Source organism: Spermophilus citellus (assembly GCF_964194105.1).
Source record: "Spermophilus citellus genome assembly, chromosome: 5".
In the NCBI taxonomy this organism is placed as follows: Eukaryota; Metazoa; Chordata; class Mammalia; order Rodentia; family Sciuridae; genus Spermophilus; species Spermophilus citellus.
Window position 1 is genome coordinate 129942482 of NC_138186.1, and position 21406 is coordinate 129963887.

The window sequence follows — 21406 nt, forward strand, 5'->3', positions numbered from 1 at the left end:
ATGAATATGATAAATATACATACATAAATTTTGGTGTGTTATTAAAAATAGTTCTGTTATTTTGTATCACAAAGTGTTTTCCTTTCAAAGACAGATATATGTACAAACAAGTTGTACATTTTCTTAAATAAATTGAATTATATTTAAATTGAAAGAACAATTAACCTACAATTTTTTAAAAATTAATTTTTAGTTTTAGATGGACAAAATACCTTTATTTAGTATTTTTATATGATGCCTGGAATCAAACCCAGTGCCTAACATATGCTAGGCAAGCACTCTACCATTGAACCACAACCCTAGCCCAACCCTACAATTTTTTTTAATCATAGATGTGTCACTCTAAAAATAATCATAGGCAAAGAAAATCAGTTTAGAAGATAAAGGGCTTAATTTCTCCCCTTATTGAGAATAAAAATGGTAAAAGGGAATCTTATAACTAAGGGAGCTGGCCTATTAGAGTGTCAAAGGATTGTATATATGTCCAAAAGAAAGCTGGTTAATTGTGGTATTTACTTCAGGTTGTCAAGTTGTTCAGTTTAGTGTTCATGAATCCCTTCCAGAGATGACCTGTGTCAAAATGGTATAACATCAGATGCTTGGATGGCTTAAGAGCTGGTGTTGTGAGTTTTTTCATTGACTACTGCTTTGCCAATGGCAACATATACTGGTTACCCACACTTGGAAGACATTGTGTTTGCTACTAATCTACAGCCTGCCTCCAGAACTATTTTAATATTAGTTTAATCAAATCCATTTTAATATTATAATTGGACTTTTGGTCTTAAATATTTTATGAGTCAGCTTTTCATCACTGTGACCAAAATATCTGGCAAGGACAACTTAGGAAAAGAAAGGTTTATCTGGGCTCATGGTTTCAGCAGTTTAATCCACAGTGGGCCAACTCAATTGCTCTAGGCCTAAGATGAGATGGAACATCATGTCAGAACAGCATGGTAGAGGAGCACTGCTCAATTCATGGAAGTTAGAAAGCAGAGAGAAATAGAGAAAGACAGACAGAGACAGAGAGAAGATGGAAGATGGAGGCACAGGGAAGATGAACCATTACAAGGCATGGCCCAAGTGACTTACCTCCTTTGGTCCATTGGTCATTCCTTGTCTGCCTACGGTTACCACCAAGTTAGCGTGGACCAATTAGTCTATAACTCTCACAATCTAATCATTTCACCTCTAAACTTTTTTGCATTAACATAGGAGCTTTTGAGGAATGCCTCATACCCAAACTATAGTATTCTTCTCTTGGCCCCCAAAATCTCATGTCTATCTCAAAATGCAAAATGCATTTAGTTCATTTTCAAGAGTATCCATAGTCTTACCAGTTCCAACACAGCTGAAAAGTCCAAGTCCAAAGTTTCATCTGAGACTCAAGTTAACTCTTGGCTCTAAATCCCTATTAAAATCAAACTCAAGTTACACATATCCAATATACAATGGTACCCAGTAAACATTTCCATTCCAAAATGGAGGAAAAAGGGCATGGAAATAAGGGATGGGACCAAAATAAGACCAAAGTCTTAGCCAGGCAAACAGATTCCTTAATTCTATGTACAACATTGTTTTAGTCAGGTTTTTTTTGTTTTGTTTTGTTTTGTTTTTGCCACTGTGACCAAAAGAAAAGTTTATTTTGTATGGTTTTAAGTTTCAGTCCCTAATCAGCCAGCTTCATTGCTCTGGACCCTGGGGTGAGGCACTGCATCATGGTAGATGAGTGTGGCAGAGGAAACAGTTCAGGACATCTTACCAGGAAGGAGAGAGGAGAGGGGAGAGAGGGAAACAGAACTCTTCACCACAGACAAAATATAAACCTCTAAGTCATGACCCAGTTAATTCCTATCAGGGGATTAAAGCACTAATCAGGTTAAGGCTCTTATAACCCAATCAGTTCACTTCTGAAATTTCCTGCATTGTCTCACACATGAGCTTTTGGGGTATACCTCATTTTTAAACCATAACAAATATCTAGTTCACATAGTAGCATGATGTGCTCTCCAAGGGACTTGTGCAGTCCTACCCCTTTGGCCTTACTGGCTGCAGCCCACGTGGCTTCTCTTTTAGCCTGGCTTTTTCTGCAGCCACCTGCTTCCTCAGCAAACAGTCCACATTATTGGTATCTATTATTCCCTGGGGTCCCATTCTAGCTTTGGCTTCACCTTCACAGCTGTCAAGGCCAGCCCCCAGACATTGCAACCCTGGCTTCTCAGGCCTTCCTTAGAAATATTGGGGGGAATCTCCATAACCCCTTAACTTGAGCATCCTGCATTCCTGCAGAAATATGCAGTAGCTGGGCACTGTAGAATCATGACTGCAGTGGTTTCTGTGTACATGTGTGGCATCATTCCTACTTGGCTATGGCTCTCAGCAAAAAAGCAGAAAGTAAAAGGAGAAGAGGACACAGGAAAAATGAACCCTACCAGTGAATGCCCTAAGTGACCCTTCTCCTTCAGCCATGCCCCATCTCACCACCCCAAGTGTATTCAAACTAGGATGGACTGATTAGATTATAACTCCCACATTCTAATGATTTCAGCTCAGAATATTCATGCATTAATATAGGTGCTGTTGAGGACATCTCACATATAAATCATAATGATTATTTATTTTATTCTTTGGTTCCTTTCAGTCATTACTATGAATATTAATAATAAAATTAGTAGGTATCAGTTATTCATTCAACGTTTATTTATTTACTTTTGAAACAACTATGTTCCTATCATAAAAAAAAAGTAGCAAAGCCTTTTCTACTGTGATCATGTTGGTCAGAGTTAACTTCTCCTTCTCTCCTTTCTACTGATATCATCAACAGTCATTTGACATTTTAAAATCACCTCTCCCATCAGAAAGGGAACCAACTTCTTAGGCTTCATACAGGCAGGTTTCATTTGTGCAAGAAAAGAAGAATACAGGAACTTCAAAACTGTATTTTTTCCCACATGTACAAACTCAGTTCTGGAGCTTTTTTTATTGTTCTTAAAGTGGCTTTGTACCTCTTTTGAAATCTAGGAATATTTCATGTACAGAAGCAGTTGGAAAAAGATAAGTGATGGATAGTCTGAGGGCAGCCTCTCACTGAAATTTGCTTATTCATACTCTGAGACCCACTCAAATGTCATATTCCCCATGAAGCCCAGTTCAAATATCTATTTTGGAATGAATCACTCCCTTTTCTGTACATGTGGTGAAGCTGCCTTGTGTGTATCCTTCACAGATCCAGTTAAGGCATGTGAATTCTCTGACTCACTGTGCCAGATTCCAAGGTAACTAGTGTGGTGTTTTGGCAGAATTTGTGTTAAATTAAGTATTTTTAATTAAACCCAGATACTTCTTATAGCGAGCTCTCGTATCTTAATAAAAAAGAACACAACCAACATTTGAGTCATTAAATAGAAATTAACAATGAGAAATAAATGAACAATGAAGAAGCATAGGCAGGGTTTGAGGTAAGGTGGGAAAAAAAGAATGAGTTTGGTTCCTTATAATCCATGCTAAGTCCTCTCATTTTGGATGACTTTGAAAAGGGAAATAAAAAAGTGAGAGGTAAAAGGCCCTAAGTATGTAACATAAGAGGAATGCTCTGCTGTGGTTTACAACCACTTAGAATTACACTAACCTAAAAGAGAAGTGAAAATATCACTGTCTGTTCTGGTGACCACCCACCACATATAGCACACATAGAGATATGCACACACATGCATACACCAACCCCATTAAGGATCATGTCTTAAATGTGCAAGCCTCTGGATTCAAACCCTGATAATGGAGGGAGAAAACAGATGTTTATTTAAAAGGAAATCTGTTTGGATTTTGGGAAAACATGTTGATGTACAGTGAATTTCATTATTTCCCTCTGGGTAAATGTTTTCTTTTATTATGAAAAGGAACAGAAGGAATAATAGTCATAGCAGAAAGAGTACTGCCTGAATTTAGGAAGAACTATTTGAAATCAACTGGCTATATTATATTGATGCATTCATTGCTTAAGTAAGCATCTGCCTCTGGAAGGTTGAACCTTTCAAATTTGAAATCCTACAGTAAGAAGTTAATGATTCTTTGGGAAGCTGAAAGGGTTGGAGGAAATTGAATAGCAAACATCTCCCTGAAATTCTTGATGGAGAGTATATATTGAGTATATATAGGGTGATGAGTTAAAAGTGATTCCCCACTGCCACCACCACACTAAACAAGGGGGCTACATGGTATATTTCAGTTACTTTTCTTTATCCTAATACTTATAAGTCCATATAATTATCCTAAGTGCTCTCATACTCATCTGAGTATCTTTGTGCTGGAAATGTATTCACATTTGAGTAATGCTTCCTCTGGAAGAATACAAGAAAACCAATTTGATCTTGCATTTTGAATTTTATATGTCTAAGTGGTCAAAAATTATCTGTGGGAAAATTACTTCAATGTTACCACCATTGTATGCTGAGAATCTGCCTATGCAAATACTGAGCAAGAACCTAAGCATGAAAAAGATATGTGTATTAGCAAACAAAATATAAAATTCCTTTTGGCTTATAGTAGAAGCTCAGAAATACTATATGTTGAGAAATCTTAAAGAGCTATGTCTCTAAAAATAATATTTTTATGCACATGTATATTTATTATGATCTCTGTTTAGCCTAAAATGGTCCTGCTATTTAGTTGAATTGGATATATGTTAAAGATTCACATTTTAGTAGTGGACATTTTACTTATTTCTAAAGACTGGGAATTGGAATTGCAAGTCAAGAAAAGTAACTGGAAAGAACAGATTAAATTTCATCTTACTGGATGGTGGGTCCTTCTTTGTAATTTGTGGGCCAAGCATAGGACTCTGCACTTAATATTTATTAGGATTTCCATCAAGGTTAACTAGATGGATAAATACATCTGATTATGTTGACACATAAAGATGCAACTGTTCTAGTCCTTTCACTGTGTTTAGAAGAGTTGTAGACATTCTGAAACACAAAATCATACAAAATTATGATCCTTAGGCAGAGAACACATCCAGCATAAGGTGTTAAGATATTAAGAGCTGAAGAGCTACAGATAGGCATCTGATTTTCTTCTCTCCTTCCCTCCTTCTCTCTTCTTCATTCCCTCCCTCCCTCCCTCCTTTCTTTCTCTCTCTCTCTCTCTCCCTCCCTCCCTTTTTTGATGCTGTGGATTGAATTGATTGAACGCAGAGCCTTGCACATGCTAAGCCTGGGTTTTACCACTAAGCTATACCATCAGTCCTCTAGTTATCATCTGAGACCATTGTCTGCCTATCTTTCTCTGTCTTTGACCAAGAAAAGCACTGACTTTCCACAAATACATGTTTCTTCTTCTTTTTTCTTTTTGTTATTCCAATTTTTTTTCTTTTTAAAAATAGCCTGCTAGAGAACAAATTTAGTAGGTAAGAAGTTTATTTGATGTCTTACTACAGTTAGTGATTTCACTGTGGGAGATGAGAAATGAAGGTAGTCATGTCCTTGCAGGCTTGCCTCTTTGCAGTCTTGGCTTCAAGTAAGGACATTAGAGGAAAGCATGTATATGAGCTATGGAAATGGGTTGCCTCAATTGGGAGACTGCAAAAACTTCCATTTGTTATAGTTATGCTTGCAACATACTGATATACTCTTTTTTTGAGCCCACTGGGAGCTGACTAGTGATCTGATATCCTTATCCATATCTGCCTACATGGATATGTGTATCTCCAGTACTTTGTTGAGCTTGAACATTCTTGTCCTCTTCACCTGTGCCGGTGCTGCGTTTAACATGTTTCAGGGACTGCAAAGAGGTTGGCATATGCATAGTAATGGCTATGTAATGGTCTTTTGTTAAGGCATCCTGAAACCTGTGTTTTTAATGCAGATGGAGTGTGTCCTAGGCATGTAGATTACATTACCTTGCTGTGGGAATGACAGGACTTCTGTGAAATCCCCAAGTTTCCAATTGTTCCAGCTCCCATGAGCAGCCACCCTTGACAAAACAGAATTCATCCAGATTCCTCTGTTAATCTTGTGAAAGGAAAGAGGAAGTGTTGCTAGTGAGTCAGCTGCCTTCATTAGCAAGCATACACATGATTACCTTTTTCAGCCCAGAAAATTAAAAGAGCCTGGAAATTATTCTCTCTTCAATTTTCTTAATAGTGTTCCCTTGTATTTCTATGGATTATAGGTTTCAAATGTCACAAAACATTTGAAGAAAAAAAATCGTCTCTATATTTGCATCACATTTATAAAACTGAAAGCATTCACAACCAGTTTTGTATAGGAAAATATCAGCACACAAGTAAGATGGCTATTGAAAGGAGGGAGAGACTTTCACCTATAGAAGTGCTGTTGTTGGCTTAAACTGTCAAAATATTTTGTTAGAGCCTTACTATACTAGATTTTCTGTTTACTCACAATTTTACCAGTGAATATCTTAAATATTTTTATATTACAAAAGATGTGTTCATGATTATAAGTCAAAATGCATAAAAGGCACAAGAAATTTATTCATATTCTCCTTGTTTTATTTATCATTCACAAATAGGACTTTTATTCTTTAAACAAAATTGAGATCACATTACATTAATTTCTTTTCTCATTTTTTCCTTGCACTGTAAACATTTCTTTATAAATTTGTTTTATTTCACAGTGTGTCATGGACACAACTCCATAGGTAGATCTAACACATTTTTTTTTAACTTGGCTGTATAAAATTCTATAGCACAGTATATGTAGTTCATTCACATTCTTTTCCTATTGAACTTTCACATTATTTTCAATGCTTTAATAAACCTCCTTATCAAGAAATTTAAATATCCCAGTTAAGAATTACACTATACAAATTGAAATTTGTATATCCAATATACAAAACACAAAGAGAATTAGAAGCTCTTTTCAACATAAGATTATATTCCTTTAACTTGCATCTTGCTCAAGGAATTGACTTTTTAATTTCATATATAGAGCATTTAAATATTTAAAATAGTGCATCTTAATTTTTTTATATCTGTTGCTACTGGTAAAGCTCTATCCTTGTCCCTGGTACCAATCGAATACCAAAAACACAGTTTTGAGAAAAAAGTAAAAAGAAGGTTTATTGCTTGGCTAGCAAAGGAGAAACATAGGGGACTTCAGTCCCAGAGGTTGTGATTGTGTCCATCAGCAGGAACAGGGGGCTTTTAAAGAGGTGACTCAAAGGCAACAGTTCACGTGTTCTCTGTTGGAGTTGTAATTCACTTGCTCATTTGGGAGATAGTCAATTCTGAGATCTTCTGGTGCCATCCCCAAAGTCTGGATTACTTCAGATTACTATGGTGGGTGTGTACTCAGGGACAGATAACTCTGCCTAGGATGAAGAAGAAGGGTAAAAATAAATTGCAGTGGCAGAGCAGCAACGGTTATATTCAAAGCATAAAGTGGACCACTGTTACATTGCTGTCTTCAGTTTTAAGATTTTGGACTTGAGTTATCACACTGCTCTTCCAAGCTTATCATGGTTAACTTGTTTGGAGTTACACAAGGAGATGCTTCACATATATAAACACTTGCTCAAGGCTATAATGTACCATGTGGTGTTAACTGAGGACAGAGTGGAGGCCTAAATATGGAGTCTGCTTCCAAACCACTGTCGGTCACTTGTCGGGAGCCATAGAGAAGAAATCTTAATTAAAAATCAAGTATCATGGCTACAGGGGCTCACAAGTTAATAAGATAGAGAAGAACATGTGAAATGGTAGTAATTTAGAAACTTATCTCTCTTTCTTTCCATACCCCCTGTAATTAAACACACACACACACACACACACACACACACACACACACACACAAACTTTTTCCTATAAAAGTCAATGAAAAGCACAATACTAAAGGAGCTGTACATATGACTAGTTGCATGTATCACAGGGATTTGGAAGATCATTTCTTGATAATCCATGTTACTTTTCTTTCAGAGTGAATTGAAACTGGATTTGTAGCCATTAATGCCAGATAAGCAGCTATGCAACTTTAAGTGAACTATTTAACCTCTCTGAGCCCTAGTTTTTACAGCTACAAAGTGAGGGCCATATTTTATACTTCATAGAATTATTGGGAGGTTTAAGTCAGATAATAGATAATATAAGTGTTCATGCAGTATTGAAAAAATGCTGGTTTCCCTCTTAAAATAACTCAAGGTCTCTAGTAGGAAGATTCTTATTGTTAAGATTAAATAGCATCCATAAAAGGATTGCACAGTACACCTGTAATCCTAGAAGCTCAGGAGGCTCACGCAGGATAATTGTGAGTTCAAAGCCCGCCTCAGCAAAATTGAGATGCTAAGCAAATCAGTGAGACCCTGTCTCTAAATAAAATACAAAACAAGGCTGGAGATGTGACTTGGTGGTCAAGTGGTTCCCCTGAGTTCAATCCTTGGTACCCCCAAAAAAAGAAGGGTTACAGAATAAAAAGAATGTAGTAAGATGTAAATAATCATGTCAAAAATCGAACATGTTAAACATTTTTATAGTTACAAAGAGTTTCTATTATCTTATCTCATTTGTTTTTTAGCAGAATCCTATGAGCCATAAAGGTCAATTGTTATGCCTAATATATAAGGAAAAAAAGTGTGACTTGTATAAATTAAATGGCCTGACCACTGTTACCTTACAAGTGTATAATGGAGTGAATTCTTTTTGACTAACAGCCCAGTGCTCTTTACATTACTCCAATCTATTTGTTCATGCCAGACAGTTGGCAAGTATCAAACAATTCAAAATCTAATGGATTCTGAGATTGTGTCTGAATGATCCTTGGAAAAAGAAGACAACATCTAAAGTAGTAATGGACTGCCTCTTTTCTTGGTCATTTTCAGGATACTCCTGGCTTCTTGAGGACCATGCTAAGCTCAGTATACATTTTTTTTTTAGGTGCTTTGGATCAAATGCATCATGTTTTATGACTACATCACTTTGTTTCTAGCATTTTCTGAAGGTAGCTATTTGGAAAGGACTCCCTTCCAACTACTGTGAAAAGATTGGTTTCCTTTGTGTAGGCTAGGAATCACATGTTCCTAAGTTCCACAAATGCTGAACTCCATCCTTTCTTGATCCTTAGGCCATTTTGTGAACAGATGTAACCTTTCCTCCCACACATGCCTTCTTTCTCCCCTTTAAGAGTGCAAATGAACCTAGAGATAGATAGTATATCATACCTCTGTGCTCTCAGTGCCTGGCTAAAAATATGACATATGATAATTTCTTAAAAAATGCTTTTGCTTTTGAAATACTATTCCAAGTTAACTTTTTAGGAAAACTTTTTTTGAGGAAAAACATGTGAAAGAGGATCAGTTTTGAATGTGCCATGACACCTCCCTCCCTCCTTGTATTCATGTTGATCTCTTGAGAATTCTTTCTTGGGGACAATTCCCAGGAAAATAATGGATGCTGAGAAAAGTACTAGCAATTACCATGTCCACTTGAGGGCAAGACAGAGTAAAAGAGGTCCTAACTCTCCCTAACATAAACATGAGTCTATTGAAAACTGGCTTCAAGGCCAGAACAGATGGAAGTACACAGCTCTCTGTGGGAAAGAGCCTTTTGAGAGAAAGTAGAATTTCTGATTTTCAAAGAGTAAGAAAAGAGCCTGTTTTGTTTATTCCCACAATTATAGTGATTTGGTTTCAGCCTAAACAAGCACCACAAGCAAATACTGGCAGGCAGAGTCTCTCTGAGAGCAGCCAAACAAATCAGTTTCATTTCCTTCCAAGACCTGGTTTGGCTGATCCATCCATAGAAAAGCAGAACAAAAGGCAGGGCCTACTGCACCCTAATGTTCCAAGTGGCTCATTCAGCTCAGGAGTTATTTATAGTAATCTGGCTCCTGCAGAGGACTTCCTGCTCTGTTCAGCAAATGGAAGCTCAAGGACCAAAGTGGTAGACTAGCTGAAGGGTGTAAGTGGTGCTTAGATCTGCTAGCTCATTGTGTTTTTGATCTAGCCATGCCTTTGGACCACTGTGGTGAACATTGCTCTCTGAACAGGCTCATCTTCTTCTTCTTGTGTTTATTCTATTTGTAGATGTTGCTATGAGGACAGATTCATCAAAAATGACTGATGTGGAGTCTGTGGTCACCAATTTTGCATCTTCAGCAAGGACAGGCCGCCGCAATGCCTTACCAGACATCCAGAGTTCAGCTGCCACTGGCGGAACCTCTGATTTGCCCCTCAAACTGGAGGCCCTCTCCATGAAAGAAGGTAGTGCTCTTAATCCTTGCAAAATCAGCAGTACTCCTGGCTTTTTGTTGTTGTTGTTTTGTTTTTTGTTTGTTTGTTTTTGTTTTCTAAAACCTCTCAGGTCTTGTTTAAAGCTAAGTAGATTTTTCTGGCTTTCTGAAAGAAGACAAAAATTTCATCTTTTCATTTAATAGTATATATGGGAAAATAATATTCTATTTCTTTATTGAATGTATGTGATCATACACAGATCTAATAGAAATAGAGTTGAACAAAAATGATCCTCCCTTTAAGGAACATACAAAATTGATTGAGAAGCACTCAGAAATGAAATAATTTTCTTTCTCCCATTCCTTAGCCAATAATTCTGGAAGCTTCTGCTTCATTGTAATATTCTACAGTCCTTCCACTCCTTCTACTGAAGAAGTTTATTATCAATTCCAGATGAAATTTTTTAAAGTGAATCATTTTTCAACTAGTAGAACAAGTTAAGAAAACAGTGAGCTGTCAAAGCAAAGATGGAAAATCTTGGATCTTTCTCTTTATTATTTGCATACAGTTCCTATTGCTTCCTGAGTTTAGGCTTTTGAAAATAAAAATAAGTATATTGTTTTAGTCAGCTTTTTTATTGCTATGACCAAAAGTCCCGACAAAAGCAGTTTTAAGGAAGAAAAGTTTGTTTAGGGGCTCACAGTTTCAGAGGTCTTAGTCCATAGAAAGGGGGCTTGAGATGAGGCAGAACATCATGCAGAAGAGTGTAGGGGGAAGGAAAGCAGCTGGGGACATGACACCAGGAAGGAGAAAGTGAGAGCACACCCCCCTTCATGGACAAAGTATAAACCCCAATACAACTCCATCCACACATCTCCTCCATTCATACCCTTACCTGCCCATAGTTACCACTCAGTTAATCCCTGCCAGGGAATTAACTGACTGATGGAGTTAAGGCTCTCAGAACCCAATCATTTCACCTCTAAACCCAATCATTTCACCTCTAAACCTTCTTGTATTGTCTCACACATGAGCTTTTGGGGGACACCTAATAGCTAAACTATAACATGTATTTTCAATAAAAGTATTAGAAGAAGCCCTTCACTTAAATGTGTGGATAAAGATTAGAACTGGGGATGAAGCTTAATGCTAGAGCACTTGCTTGGCATGCATGAGGCCCTGGGTTCCTCATTATCTATAGTAATCTACCTCTTACAACTTGGTAAACCTCACAGGAGGACAATGATGCCTTATAACAAATCAGGACGAAGTGACAGAGGGTGGCATCCCAGAAAACTAGAAAGTCTCAAAATGCCTTTTCTTACCTCCACTCTTACTATTTATTTGATCCATCATTCATCTTAGTACTTACTACATGCTAGACACTCTAAGAGCTGGAGGTATACAAGTGAGTAAGGCAGTCATAAACTCCTGCTGTCCTACATCTTATATTGCAACAGGAGACTTAGATTATGTATAAAGAAATATATAAATTAAGAGTCAAAGAACTAAATTAGTGGTGTGGTACAGTTATTGGGTGACTGTTTTAGGAGAAATTAGGGAAACCCTCTCTGAAGTCTGAAGAACAACTCTATATTTTGAATAACTGAATAATCCTGCTACCAGAAGACAGGAGGTAAGAGGTAAACTGCAGAAGGAGCAGCTGGTAAAATGCTCATAGGGTGGAACCAAATGAATGTTGTCAAGAAATAAGGACTGATCAACCATGGCTTGAGGGAAGCACATGATGGGGAAGGTTCTACAAGATGACTTTGGAGAGATGAGCCAGTGGTAGATCTTGTGGGATTTTAGAAATTTGGGTAAAGAAATAAACTTTCATTTTTGAGTGGGAGGATTTCAAATGGGGGAGTGAAATCTCATTTGGTGTTTTAAAATATTTACTCTGTTATGTGGAAAATGGATTGTAGGGAAGCAATAATTTAAATAGTGGGATCAGTGAAGCAATCCTCATTAGGAAATCTTTTCAGGCCAAATTAAACATTTAGACTTGCAAGAACACATTAGTACCATTCTACTCAGAGGTGTCCCAGTAAAGAAGCTTCAGCAGGCAAGCAGGGAAGTATCATGTAATCTTCTAATTTGGAAGCCCTTATAGGAATTCATATGGCAGACCTGGGAATTGTCTCTCGTGTCTCCTCCTCATGAAGTGAAAACTCAGCTGCAAAGAGACAAGGTCAATAGGAGCAATGGGCTAGAAGCTGAGTCTCCCGTGAGCTAATACTCTAACAAGTCCTTGGACACTGCTCTCTACTTCCCAGCTAAAGACATGCTCATTTATGAGAGTCACTGTCCACAGGGAAGCCCAGTGCTATGGTTTCCTACAAGGCACCTATAGTTCATATCTAGATTTTCTTAATATAGATGTATTTTACCATTTGAGTCATATTTATCATAAGTTTAGAACCAGGCTGACATTATACCTTAGTATGGTTTCCTGGGTAACAGAGCTAGAAAATTAATCCCCAGTCAAGTTTGTCCTTAGAGTAGGAGAAAGCATTTTTGCTAATCTTTACTCAAGGAGAGATTGTTGCATAGTCCAATTAGAGATGATGGCTCAAAATAGTAACGATGGAGAGAGGTGGGTGGGTTAGGAATAGGTTTTATAGGCAGACTTGCTAATGAATTGGATGTGGTATAGATGCCTATGACAAGTCTAAATGGCCATATTAAGTAAGCAATTGGATATGAAGGCCAGAGAAAACCATTTCAGATATGTATATTTTGAGTACTTGACCATGTAATTGTCAAAATATATTTTATACAATAGAGGAGAGTGTGCAAATGAAATTACCCAAAGGAGTAGATTATCTTTCATGGGAGTACATTACCTTTCAATACATATGGGAAAATAATGTAAAAAGGAGAAAGGAACTTAGAAAGTCCACCCTTTATGCTTTTATTGGTGCATTATAATTATACATATTCATATTTGCTCCAATTAATTCCCCAGTAATTTCCTTTGCCTTCTCTCCTCCATCCCCTTCCTCCTGTTCCCCTTTCTATATTCTTCTTCCCATATATCCATATATATAATATATTACACATATAATATATATTATATTATATATTAACATATATAATATATTACATATATATATTATATATATAACTGGTGAATTGCAATTACACATAAAAGTGTAGTTCATTGTGATATATTCATACATGCATATAGCACAATTTGGTTAATTTTATCCCTGTTCTTTCCATTTTCCTCTCTTCCTCCCCTCACCTTGATTGCTACCTCAACTCTACTGGCCTCCCTTGTGTTTTTATGAGATCTTCCCTGCCCCTTTTTAAATTCTGTTTTTCTCTATAGCTTCTAGAGATGAGAGAAAACACTCAACCCTGGATTTCCTGAGTCTGTCTTATTTTACTCAGCATGATGCTTGTTTTCCATTTGCATCCATTTACTAGCAAATGATATGATTTCATTCTTCTTTGTGACTGAGTAGCACTCCATTGTGTATATACACCACATTTTATATATCCATTTCTCTATTGATTAACCCTTCATGCAGGTTCAGTGGCTTGCCCAAACTCACAATTAGGTGATGGTAGAATCTCTGTTTCTAAGGCCATCGCCTTTCCTATTGTATCAACTTTTCTCATGGAAATTCTCTTGGATGTTAATACATCACATACAAAAAGTATACTGTGGTAAAATAAATTTGGAATTGCTGGCTTAGCCATGATTGGTGTTTTACCCTTCTCAGAATAAATAAAAACAAGGATTTTTATGAGTTTTCATTGCAGAGATTTTAACATGCACTTGTGCCTTACAGTGCCTAACATGCACTGTAAGGATGGGACAAGCAGCCTCTTTGCCTCATTTCCTTGACCATCTTTGAAGAAGCATCTTACAGAATTATTGTTCTGTGAGGTACTCTGAAAGCATTGCACTACAGGTCATGATCTAACAAGGGGTGGTAAAATCAATTGACACAAAGAAGAGTAAAAAACAGGGATAAAAATAGAAAAAAGTGGATAATTCTGATTTATCTTAACCTATTTTATTAAAAGCATAACTCAGTAAATAGTTCAAGTACCTAAAAGATACATCATTGGATTCAGCAAATAATTTTTATATAAAATTATACAGGTTACCACTTACATAAATATAACATTTTTTGTTTGTTTTCAAAGCTAGGCTTCTGGAGAATAGAATCAACCCAGATAATTTAGGAGGCAAGATTTTCTTACTTTTCCCAAAGTTATTATTCATTAGGAGCATGAGAATGAGAAACAAGTGTTCAATAAGTTTATTCACATTTGAAATGAGTGGAACAAGTTTAAATGGAGAGTTTGATGTTTAAGACTTAGAGAAATTATGTTAAAGAAATATGTTAAAAGCATTTCATGATTACAGAACAATAACAGTAACTATCCTTGGAAGTGCATAATATTATATGCAAAACAACTGTTTTGTTTGACTACTCTTTTTCTTTCATTAACATCAAATACACAGTTAAGAACAATTATAGCCTCTTTGAGTAGTTTGGCATTTTGTTTTATCTCCAATCATCTTTGAATATACTTCTAAGCATGTGCTTTCATAATTCAATGCAAAAAGTGAGACTGGTAAAGAAGGCATTTGGAACCATGTTTCGTATTTTTAGCTGACAACCTGAACAAGATACTAGATTGTCAACAGATGATATCCTGCTAGTCCGCATCTAACCAGTATCATGAGTTTCTAGTTCATTTCACAGAAGCAGAACTTCTTCAGGGGCCTTCATATCACTATCACTCAAATTAGATAAAAATAATATTCTTTATGAACAAGAATATAATTTACTTATTTGACTTAGAGAATAGTCAGTATTCTCTGGAACAAGAATATTAACAGAACTGACATTTCTTCTTAGAAAGTCATAATGCTTTCTAAGTAGTTTGCTCAGAACCAGTGATAGCAAATGTCGCTTAAATCATTCTAGGAATAATCTGACAATTTATATTTCATATGGGTCTAGAGTACAATTTCCTGTCAAGTCTGTTTTCCTGAGGGAGTTCTTTCAATGAACACTTATTAAGCACCAGCCATTTTATTCAGAAGGCAAGTGAGTGTGACAGCTAAGACTCGGACTCTCTCTTGATCCTGATTCTTCTTGCAACTATTATTCCATTTCTGGTTTTGTTTATAACAAAATTCTTTGAAAGACTGTCTGCTTTTGTGCCCCCCCCATGTTCTTTGCCCCATTCTTTCTCTAAGCCTAATACAATCACACCACCCAACTGCTATTTCAAGCTCATAAACGACATTGTCTCTGCTAAAATCAGTGGTCCACTCTTCCTTTGCATCCTGCATATCTTTTAGCAGGCATATCATGACTATTGCTTCTTCCCTGAACCATTTTTCTTCCCTTAGCTTTCAGAACACTTTGCCCTCCTGGTTTTCTCTCCGCCTCACTGGCTGCCTCTCCTTGGCTTCTACTTTCTCATCACCTCTGTCTCTTAATGGGTTGGAGGGTACCAGAACTCAGTCTTTGGACATCTTCTCTATCAGTTCTCTAACACTTGTACTATCCAGTTTCTTGGGAATAATGGTCATCTTTCCAATAATTCAGATTTGTGCCTCTAGCCTGGAGATCCCTTCAACTTCATAGTCTCATATATCTGTCTAGTTGTCATCAGTGCTTACATATCTAATAGAGACTCAAACTTAATGGGTATAAGAGCAAACTCCAGATATTCTTCCTAAAAGCTATTTTCCTCCATCTTCCGCTTCTCAGTGAGTGGTAATTTTATAATTCCAGTTGATAAAATAAAAAATACTGGAATCATCCTTCTCTCCACTCTTACTCTCACATTTTATATTTCATCCTTCAGAAAATACTATTGAAATTGGTCCATAAAGCTGCCTATAACATATAGCTTCCTGCTACCTCTTGGATTCCATCTTCTGATTTTTATTCTTTACAATGTCCCACTAGGCAGTTGCTTTCTACACATTGCTGCCTTGGACATCACTATTGTCTTTGCTTGAAATGTTCTTCTTCCTGCTATCATAACTTCTCAATTCTACTCAAATCTCCCTTCCCAGAGAAGCATTCCCAGCTAATCCTATGTAAAACTGCAACCTCCAGCTCCAACATTTCTTGAAAACTCCTATTTCCTACCTTTGCTTCAATATCCTTACTGCCATTTCATTTCTCACATAATATACATTTTACTGATTTTGCTTATTGTCCATATCATTCACCAGAAGTTCCCTGAGAGCAGAATTTATGCTTCACATACAGTATGTGCTTAATAAATATTTGATGCATACAAGTTGAAGTTCTGAATAGAGTCCATCAACTTTATCTTCAAAGATGCCACCGATTGGCAGGAGCAATTTGCAGGGACTAATAAAGATTTAGTATTATTTTTAAATGGAAGAACAAAAGAGTGTACATTTTGAAGGATGGCAGGGAATATGGTATGTGCAATAATTGAAATTGAAAAGGCGTCTTTGTTAGTTTGCGATGGCAGTGATTTGAAGAAATGAAGGAGCCAGAGAAGGGGAAAGACAGATGACATGTAGTGGTGCAGGGTTGAAAGGGTGGAAGCAGAGGATGATCACTAGTCCACTTCTGGATGAGGCAAAAGGGTTTGGGATCATGAAGTTATTAGGCCTAGGTAGGAGGAGCAGGAGCAGGGCCAGCTCCAAAGGTGTGCAACAGGGCAGTTACACAGGGCACTGGGCTCCTGAGAGACCTGCACTACTCTTGCCATTGAAAGCTTTCAGAATTTATGAACAAGTTTGCTGCATTTTCACTTTTCACGGGGTGCTGGTAAAATACAAAACCAGTGCTTAGAAGTACTTTCCCTGTAATAGGAGGAAGAACATGACGAGTAAGCCCAGATTACAGAGGGTTTTAGAGATTTAATGGCAATAGAGCTCCTATCTGATGACTTTGGTTTAATTTTTCCTGTGAAGTAGAAAGTCGAATCATCTAGGTCAGTTTCAATGGTACATGCCTGTAATCCCAGTAGCTGGGGAGGCTAAGGCAGGAGGATCATGAGTTCAAGGCCAGCCTTAGCAGCAGCAAGCTGTAGTAAGACCCTGTCTCTAAATAAAATACAAAATAGGGCTGAGGGTATGGCTCAGTGGTCAAGTGTCCCTGAGTATCAAAGAAGAAAGGAAGGAAGGAAAGAGAGAGAGAAAGAAAAAAAAGAGAGGGAGAGAGAAAGAGAAAGAAAGAAAGAAAGAAAGAAAGAAAGAAAGAAAGAAAGAAAGAAAGAAAGAAAGAAAGAAAGAGGAGTCATCTAAATGCAAAGGGAGTAAAAGGTATGAAGAATCTAGAGAAAACAAAATGTAGCACAGGGAGGTGGTTAAGGTGTGGCTCATGGAGCCATTTGGCTTGGGTCCAAGCTGTCACTCTGTCACTTACTCTATGACTTTGGGCAGTCATTTAACCTGTTTGTGCTTCAGTTTACTATTTGTAAATAGAGATTGTAATCACACCTTAAGAGACTTTCTGACTTTCTGACACTTAACAACTATAGACTAGAAGAGAAAATTGATTAGGAGAAAGTAGATCCTCAAACCTGCTCCTTCATATAGTTTCATGTCTGGATTGAAGACAAAATATGTGCTCGTCAAGTATTAAATGATCAGGGTAGGTAAAGGAAAAAACAACTCTTTTATTTTATATATATATATATATATATATATATATATATATATATATATATATTACCTTTTATATTATACATCATATTACATATATATAAATATAAATTTATCTTTTTTTATCCAGATGAAAAAAAGAAAGATGAAGAAACAACCAAAGACCAATTGGAAAATCCCCCAAATGAAGAAAAATGAAGGCTGATAACTAAGAATGCTGAGTTTATGCACTTTGAAAGACTTAGTGACTATGTTTTCCTGAGATGTTTGATCTGGTGGTAACTGTGGTGACATGTGTCATTAGATAATTTTGTTGTGGCGCTATTCATCTGGATTGCAACCATGATGTCCAATGTAGGTTATTAAATGGTAGGTTACTTACAAATTGCACCCAAGGGGAAAGTTAAGAAAGTATGAGCACTTAAATACATATCATTGTCTGTAAACCCAACAAAATTCACTGTCCTCTCATAGATTTATTTAGCCAGATATATGTTAAATTCCATTTTTATGGGGATAGAGAAGAGGTTTATTGACAAGTACAAACCAAACACTATTATTTTAAAACTTTGTAGACTTTGTAGGAAATTATATTTTGGGGATAAGAAGGAATAATAGTAAAAAAATCACATAGATGGAGTATGTTTATTTTTAATCAAAATTGTACCAGATTTTTCCCCACCTTAAAAAATTTTTGAAAATATTGTAAAAGTTTAACAACATAAGCATTTCTAGGATGTTTTTGTCTGATATTTTGCTTCTATTCTGTGCACACTGTGATTTTTCATGTGAATCCTTAGAATGTAACATTTGTGACAAATTGTTTATATGGAATATGCCTATTAAATGACTTTCTCTTCTTTAACTATGATACATGTACATGTGTGTATATTTTATTTTAATGTGAATTATATTAAATCCTTTACTAGTCTCTTTACAATGTCTTTTATTATTCTTTGGGCTTTTGTGTATGTATTATGTCTAAATTTCCTCAGGAATGCAGATCTTACTTTTGATATCTTTCCTAAAGTAGCTTAGCAAAACAGTAAACACTTAAGTATTTGATCTATAATCTAAGTGGAGATAGCAAAACACATGCTTTTAACATGTATTTAAGCACATATTTTAAAAGGATCAAAAACAAACCAAAGCATTAGTAAGTTTTGATTTATTAAGTATTTTATGAAAATAATAAACTTCTGGTTTTTAAAAATGTTGATTTAAATTAATTTATTTTCATTTTCAGATACAATGCATGCAATTATAATTTGTGGACTTAATCTGTATATGTTAAGAAAATAAACTCTTTCACTAAAGAACTTTGTTGCCAATATAAGTCTCCTTCATTTTATGTTCTGAAGTATGCCACATGGGATATGGTGATGCATTCTGAAGGATGAAGTTAATAGTCTTTACAGAATAAATCACCTCCTGCTTATTATTTTATTGACAAATCCTACCCTTAAGTGTCATATTTTCATAGGGTTGTATTTCAAATAATTTTGATTGTTTTAAGTTCTCCAATATAAATTTTTAAAAAATAATATTTTAGGTGCAGTGCTAATTTAATATTCATTAAAATGTATTATAGCCTTAAAATTGTTTTTCTGAAGGTTGATGACATGAGATTGAGTTACAGTATGAAAAAAGATGAGAAAAGAAGGGTGGCTTTCAACGTGGGTAGGGAGCAGTATGTCCGCTCTAGGACATTTGGCAATGTCTAGAGACTTGGCAGGCCTGGGAGAGAGGGAGCTACTGGCACCTAGTGGGCAAAGGCCAGGTGTGCTGCCAAGCAGCAAAGCATACAGTAGCCCTATAGGACAGTCCCACAGCATAAAATTACCAGGGTGTTAATAGTGCTGAGGTTCAGAAACTCTAGAGTAGAGTTAAACCTGAAGATTTTGGAATCTGATCACCTGGGTTTGAATTCTAGCTCTGCTAAACATTAGCTGTGTGATCTTGGGCATTTTACACCATTTTTCTAAGTCTCAGTTGTATCTCTGGAATGGTATTAAAATTAGTGCCTACTTTATGTGGTGGGTGAAAGCAGTAAATGAAATGGCAAAACAATTGAATAATGACTGGTAAAACAATTATTTAGTAAACACTGGCTATACCACCATCATATGCATATACATATATATGTATATGCATATCTCCAAGGTATGAGATATTGACAGAATATTTGCCAACAGAAGAATTCCACCCCCACCCTTAGGAGCCCAGACTAAGCAGAATAATATGCCAGTAGTATTTTAAACTAAAACTGGGTTCACTTCTCAATAGTTTTATTATTTAAAAAATTCAAGCCATTTGTGGAGAAACTAGGGTACTTTGCTGTAGCAAGTAGTTACTTTCAACAAAGCTACCTCCTTGGTGCTTATTAAAGAATGACTCTGTGCCCATTTTTGCCATTGTCTTTGTACAAGGCACCCACTTTACCTAATAGGTAGAAAGTCTTAATACTGTTAGATAACAAGGCTAAAAAGGAACAATAAAGCTATAAAAAGAGACTATCTGAAAACTCTGTTCAAGGAAATAAAAAGAAGAACATGCTAGAAACCCATTTTGTGTTGTGAAACCTGAGATGTTTTTGTACTCTGGGCAGGAAAGGTTTGAACCCTCTTAAATGTGAATGGCTATAGAGGTAGGTGTCTAACTTGCAAATGGAGATAATGTATTCACTTTCCTTTTGCTAGTTCAAGTCGTTTGAACCTCTTGGACAGATAGTGTAAAAAGAGATAAAGATAGAAAACAGAGTAAGAGAAAGATGCTTCTAGAGTTTCTAATCTATTGTCCTGTCTATGGAACCTGGCAACTTGAAAGTATTAGCTTTGCCATTTGCTCTGTTTTGAGTTATTTTACTCTGTACTTCTATTTCTTCAATGTGAAAACTAGTGAATTATTACAAGGATTAAATGAGTGAATACTGGCAAATTGAAAAGCTAATGCCTGACACAAAGCAAAAACTATTATTATTTGCCAAAAAACATAGGGTTATAGATACTTTAAGAAGATTAACTTAGATCTATTGATTGCTCACCACATTGTTGCCCAAACAGATTTTTCTCCTCTTCCTTTACTCTCCTTTCTATTAGTAGCATGCCCTTGGCTAAAAGTAGGGCTGGTTATCAGTGAATTCTCTCTATATATATTTTGAGTTATTAATGACAACTCTTGGAACATCAAAAATCTGCAGTTAGAAGACAGAAATATTGGCCCAAACAAAGGTTGAAACAGGAATTGCTATTAGCTGTAAAAAATCCTCAGATGGCTTTCTTATTAAGCACCCATCAACAGGAATAATTATTATAGCCAACCTTGAGTGATTACTGATTACCAAGTGCCAAGTAGATCCCTTTGAAGTTTCATAAAAATAATAATAAAGAATAGTCATTCATGTTTTTCATTTTATTGATATAAAAAATGGATTCTGGGGGTGCCCTTGAGAACTCACAGAGGAAAAATAGCAAAGGTGACCAAGGACAGGGCGCTGAGAGCCAAGATGTGCATTGCTTCTATTGTACTAACTGGTAGTCTCTGTCAACACCAATTCACTCAGTTTAGTTTTATTAAATTTGTTGGAATTCC

General features: G+C 36.2%; 1 protein-coding gene across 5 annotated transcripts in view; it reads left to right on the top strand.

Annotated features, from left to right (window-relative positions):
• Positions 1-19117, top strand: part of PKIB (cAMP-dependent protein kinase inhibitor beta) — a 105653-nt gene extending 86536 nt beyond the window's left edge. For all 5 annotated transcript variants that reach the window (XM_081296170.1, XM_081296168.1, XM_081296171.1 and 2 more), the window contains 2 exons: positions 10036-10212; positions 17946-19117. In XM_081296170.1, the coding sequence (XP_081152296.1) occupies positions 10044-10212; positions 17946-18013 (237 nt within the window). In that variant the 5' untranslated portion in view covers positions 10036-10043 and the 3' untranslated portion in view covers positions 18014-19117. The remainder of the gene's footprint in view (positions 1-10035; positions 10213-17945) is intronic.
• The last annotated feature ends 2289 nt before the right edge of the window (positions 19118-21406 follow it).